Consider the following 6,333-nt stretch of genomic DNA (forward strand, 5'->3'; position numbering starts at 1 on the left):
TGAGAAGTGGCAGATGTAGAGTAATTTAGATAAATGTGAGATGCTACATTTTGGGAAAGCAAATCTTGGCAGGACTTATACACTTAATGGTAAGGTCCTAGGGAGTGTTGCTGAACAAAGAGGCATTGGAATGCAGGTTCATAGCCCCTTGAAAGTGGAGTCGCAGATAGATAGGATAGTGAAGAAGGCGTTTGGTATACTTTCTTTTATTGGTCAGAGTATTGAGTACAGGAGTTGGGAGGTCATGTTGCAGCTATTAGGCCACTAGTTAGGTCACTGGTTAGGCATTGGTTAGGCCACTGTTGGAATATTGTGTACAATTCTGTCTTCTTCCTATTGGAAAGATGTTGTGAAACTTAAAAGAATTACAAGGATGTTGCCAGGGTTGGAGGATTTGAGCTATAGGGCGAGGTTGAACAAGCTGGGGCTGTTTTCCCTGGAGCTTCGGAGGCTGAGGGGTGACCTTATAGAAGTTTATATAATCATGAGGGGCATGGATAGGATAAGTAGGCAAAGACATTTCCCTGGGGTGGGGGAGGCCAGAACTAGAGGGCATAGAGTTTAGGGTGAAAGGGGAAAGATATAAAAGAGACCTAAGGGGCAACTTTTTCATGCAGAGGGTGGTACATGTATGGGATGAGCTGCCAGAGGAAGTGGTGGAGGCTAGTACAATTGCAACATTTAAAAGGCATCTGGTTGGGTATATGAATAGGAAGGGTTTGGAGGAATATGGGCCAGATGTTGGCAGGTGGGACTAGATTGGATTGGGATATCTGGTTGGCATGGACGAGTTGGACCAAAGGATCTGCTTTTCTATTGTACATCTCTATGACTCTATGACTGCTGCACTGTCAGATGTGCCAGTTCATGGATGAGCTATTAAGCCAAGACTTCATCTTGCATTGTAAAAGACTGCATTGCCACCCTGGCCAATATTGCTCCATTGGTGAGATCGCATTTGGAGTACTGCATACAATTCTGCTCATCCTACTTTGGGAGCGATGTTATTAAACTGGAAGGGGTGCAAACAATATTTACAAAGATGTTTGAGATTTACGGATAGGATAGGACTACATTTTACTGGAGCATGGGAGGCTGAAGGGTGACTTTATAGAGGTTTATAAAATCATGAGGGACATAAATAAGGTGAATGAGCTTCCAGAGGAAGTGATAAATGCAAATATAGTTTCAAAATTTAAAAGACATTTGGATAGTGCATGAGTAGAAAAGGTTTAGAGGGATATTGGCCAAATGCAGGAAAATGGGACTAGTTCAGTTTAGAAAACCTGGTCAGCATTGGGTGAGTTGGACTAAAGGACCTTTCTCCATGCTGTATGACTAAAAGATTGCTGTCTGTTGCAGTTAACTGTGTGAAAATTGGCTGCTGTGTTTCCCACATTATAATAGCAATTACACTTCAAAAAGTGAAGGCAAAATACTGCGGGTGCTGGAAAAACCCAGCACATCTGGCAGCATCTGTGCTGGGAGAAACAGAGTTAACGTTTTGAGTCTGATATGACTCCACTTCAGAACCCTTATGTAAGTAGAGTCACACTGGATTTGAAACAGTAACTCTGTGTCTCTCTCTTCGCAGATGCTGCCAGGCCTGCTGAGTTTCTCCAGTATTCTCTGTGTTTGCTGCAGATTTCAAAATGTATTTAATTGGCTTTGCAACATCCAATGGTTGAGTCAAGGTTTTTATTCATTCAGGGGATGAGGATGCCCCTGGTAAGGCCAGCATGTATTACCCAGAGGGCAGGTAAGAGCCAACCACATTGCTGTGGGTCTGGAGTTACATGTCAGGGCTAGGTAAGGATGGCACTCTCCTTCCCTAAAGGAAATTAGTGACCCAGATGATATTTTTCCAACAACCAGTTCATGGTCATCATTAGATTCTTAATTCCAGATTTTTGTTGAATTCAATTTCCACCATGGCAGGATTCAAACCCAAGTTCCCAAAAAATGATCTGGGTCTCTGGATTAATAGTTCAGCAATAATACCACTAGGCCATCACCTCCCCTTGTTATCAAAATACATGTCTTTCTATGTTTAGTGGGAACACTCCCTCTTCAATGACCCCCTGTTCAATTAACAGAAATCTTGACTGAAAAACTAGTTAACAGGCTGTGTCTGAGCAAAGGTGCCTTGAACATACACACACACACACACACACACGCACATGCACACACACTGTCTCTCTCTTCCTCTCTCACACATACACACTCTCTTTTTCTCTCTCTCACACACACACACACACGCTCTTTCTCTCTCACACATACACATGCACACATACACACACATACACATGCACACACACAAACGCACACACACATACATACACATACACATACACACACACAAACGCACACACACATACACACGCACACCCAAACACGCACGCGCGCACACACACACACACACACACACACACGAAGTGCTGATGAGTCTAGCAATCATCTTCTATTTCTCGATTCAAGTGTAAATACAACTTACTTCAAAACTGCAATATCTCCTTCCACTGTTTCCCTGCTTTAAAGCAGTATCCTTTTCCCATTTTGGTTTACAATCCAAAAGCAAGTATAAACAAAAAATGTCTTTTTATGATGTGCCAGGCCTTTTCCCTGCAAAAAGAAGTACTCTCTCACACTCTCTCAAATCCAGACTGGTGCCAGGACTGTGCTTTGTCCTCTATCCCCAGTCGTGATGTTTGTGTTTTGTCTTGTTGCTGTGTGCCTAATTGCAGGTATTTATGAGTTTTAGGAAGAAGTTTAAAAGTTTATGTCATAAAATCAAAAGTTAACAATTCATAATTGTATCACGATTGGTTGTAAGTGATTTAGTTACAATAGATGATTATTTTCTTATGAACTGATAACCCTAGTGTGCATATTCTTTTAACTGGGATTGGACAGCGAAGTACAAATTGGTGGTTTGATCAAATTCTTACTTTTGTGATGACTCAGGAATAGTGGAGCTTGGTTTCCTGTGAATGACAGGTTATTGTTCTTTTACAGAGGTTACAGTTTGTTGTACAGGGGAGCCCTGTGTGGAGAGGAACAAAGTCAAGATTAGAGTGATGCTGGAAAAACACAGCAGGTCAATGTCTGAGGAGCAGGAAAATCGACTTTTCGGTCAAAAGCCTTTCATCAGTTGAAGGGCTTTTGCCCAAAACGTCGATTTTCCTGCTCCTCAGATGCTGCTGACCTGCTGTGTTTTTCCAGCACTACTCTAATCTTGAATCTAATCGCCAGCATCTGCAGTGTCCACTTCCGCCTTGGGAGGGACAAACCTGATCTAATGCAAAAGGCCGCTTTTCACAAAATCTCAACAGAACAGGGAGATGGTACAAGAATAAAAATGCTGATGGCATTGGGGCCAGTTATAGCACTCTGTCATCTGCAGCCTGGGTAATGCCAAGCACAGTCAGAGTGGCCATGGCTATATACTGACCCTGCCTCCTCTTACGTGGTACAGGGATAACCTGCCAGCTATTAGCACTGCTGACTTCACTGCTCTCATGTTGTTGGGAGCTGATATTCTGGAACATTCTTGGAACCAATTCAGCCATGTCGAACCCCAGGTTAGGAGTCACTGGGGACCACTGCCTTTACCCAGATCTACAGAAAACTGCCAAATTGCATTGCAGTGAATTAACACATTCCAAGATACACACCAACATCTCTTAATAGATTTTGGAAATGAGTGACTGCTCCCTCTCTCCCTGTCGCTTTTACAGGAATCACTGACCCTAATGAAACAGACTCATTATGTAACAGTCAGATTTCTGAGTCACTGTAGCAGGTACTGTGTAGACCCAGGAGGAGTAGTAGGCCATTCAGCCCATCGAATCTTCTTCACTCTTCATTGAAAGTTGATGTTGATCTGATAATCCTCAACTCCACCTTCCCATTCTCGCCACTAAACCCTTGATTACCTTACTAATTAAAAACCTGACTACCTCAGCCTTGAATATACTTACTGGCCCATCCTCAACAGCCCTCTGCAATAAAGAATATCACAGATTCACGACTTCCTCATCTCTCTCTTACATGTGAAGGAGCCATGTTGGACTGGGGTGGACAAAGTTAAAAATCACACAACACCATATTATAGTCCAATAGGTTTGTTTGGAAGCACTAGTTTTCGGAGCACTGCTCCTTCACACAGCTACCTGCTGAAGGAGCAGTGCTCCAAAAGCTAGTACTTCCAAATAAACCTATTGAACTGTAACCTGGTGTTGTGTGACTTTTAACCCTGTCTTAAATGGGCAACCCCTTACTCTGAGATGAGATACCCATTCCTCGACTCTCCCATGGCGGTAACAACCTCTCCACATCTACCATGTCAATTCCCGAAAGAATTTTTTATGTTTCAATATGTTGTTTCTCATTCTTCTAAATTCCAGTGAGTATGGGCCTGGCCTACTCAATCCTTAGGCTAAACATATGCACACCAATAGCTAAATGCATATATTGATACATTTATGCAAGTGTATACATGCACATAGATACACATATAGTAACATACATACACACAGTTATATACATACACATGGGTGCATTCACACAGCATATAAATGCACATGTACATGTATATACATAACAGATTTACACACATGTAAAAATACTTGTATGCACACACAAATTGACATGTATATGTATATATGAACAGACATGTACACACGCATATGCATATGTACACAAATATATATGCACATACATAAACATACATGCACACATACAGACACATACACACAAGCACATGTATACACAAACACACATATAGACATGCAAACACATATATACAAACAGATATGCATACAGACATATACAGGTTCTATTCTAATGCACATTTCATTAACATGAATTCACTGTAACACAACTGACAAATTGAGGGCCACTGTTTCTACAACATAAACTTTTAAAACACCTGTTGGCTGTAATGTGATTACATCACCAACACTTTTAGCGCTGTTTCTTAAGCGCAATTTTTCTATAAGGCAGGGTTACACAAGAAAATAGTCATCGCGTTATAGAAGAACTACCTGCATACACCCACAAAAACACACACCCAATCACATATGCACACAGGTGTGACCCACACTCTAGCAGGACGGTCTGTGTAACAGTCATTGTCAGTGGCAATGGCTGATTTCGGCCCCAAGGGAGGCTAACACAGCACAGGTACAGTATCAAACCCTGCGACTTTCCTAATCCCTGCAGTACACTCTCACACCAAGTAAATGGTCAGTGAGAGGAATGGTTAATGTTTTCACTATTTGCAATCAAGTTACCTGCATCCTGCCCTATCTCTGCCTCCATAACCTCCATAAGTGGCTCTGGGGAGATTGTTCACGGACACGAAACTAAACTCACTGACAAGGAGCAGCAGCCAGCTAATCGAGGTGAAGGCTCTTTTACGGAACACAGCTTTTTCCTGCCAGAGTTCCTAACCTAGCATATAAGGAATGCCACTAAGACTGGATAATATTGGTTCCTGTTTTATCACTTGCCTTCCGGGTGAGGGTTTTGAGGGTGCTCGCGTGTTGGTCACCATGCTCTGGGTGCGCCTCATGGATGAGTCAGAGCTGGTGGTTCGGACGTAGGAGAAAGGCTTGTTGGTTCCCTGAACCACTTCATAACCCCAGGCGTCCAGCTCAGTGTCAGCACGGCCCTCAATACGGTCAAAACCTTGGGGGTGCTGAGTCCCTCGATACCCGTCCGATTCTGCCACCTCTCTGAAGAAATCCTTGCCACCATTCCCCGGGTAATTCGCCGGACCCTTCATCAACCAGACCTGCCTCAGACACATGAAAACGATAAAGGATCCGAAAGCCATTTTCTTCCCTCGGTTTAAAGAGCTGATCCGTTCCATTCCTGCTCAAGGTGAGGGGAAAGGCAGCAAGGTTCCCGCAAACTGCCTGAGTTGTTTTGTTGCTCTGTGAAAATCTCAGACAAAGAGCAAGGAAGAGAAGGAAACCTTCCCAACACTCCCAGCTTACATGGGAAATGTCAAAAGGCAAGGGACAATGCGGGCCTCCGTGTTCCTGTCAAAGGTTTGAACTGGCACCAATTCTGTACAATGCATCATAAGGAAACAGCTCACTCGCCCAAATCCTAATTTTACCAAGGGACAGGAACGAGGTTGAATGTTCTTATCAGCAGACTCAGAACAGGAAGAGGAAGCCTCCAATTGTGAGAAACAATAAATAAAAAGGTATATTTCCAAAATGTGTTGGGCGGGCAGATAACATGTGTTAAACTAACTTTAAATATCTCCTTGATTCCAATAAACACTCAGATTAGTGTTTCTTTTGTTTCATTTATGGCCCT

General features: G+C 42.9%; 1 protein-coding gene across 1 annotated transcript in view; it reads right to left on the minus strand.

Moving 5' to 3' along the window:
• The window catches only part of mmrn2a (multimerin 2a), a 51,126-nt gene extending 45,251 nt beyond the window's left edge, over positions 1-5,875 (minus strand). Inside the window, exon 1 of the mRNA XM_060854112.1 lies at positions 5,514-5,875. Within this exon, the coding sequence (XP_060710095.1) occupies positions 5,514-5,875 (362 nt within the window). The remainder of the gene's footprint in view (positions 1-5,513) is intronic.
• Positions 5,876-6,333: the final 458 nt, after the last annotated feature.

Source organism: Hemiscyllium ocellatum, chromosome 43 (assembly GCF_020745735.1).
Source record: "Hemiscyllium ocellatum isolate sHemOce1 chromosome 43, sHemOce1.pat.X.cur, whole genome shotgun sequence".
NCBI classification, from domain to species: Eukaryota; Metazoa; Chordata; class Chondrichthyes; order Orectolobiformes; family Hemiscylliidae; genus Hemiscyllium; species Hemiscyllium ocellatum.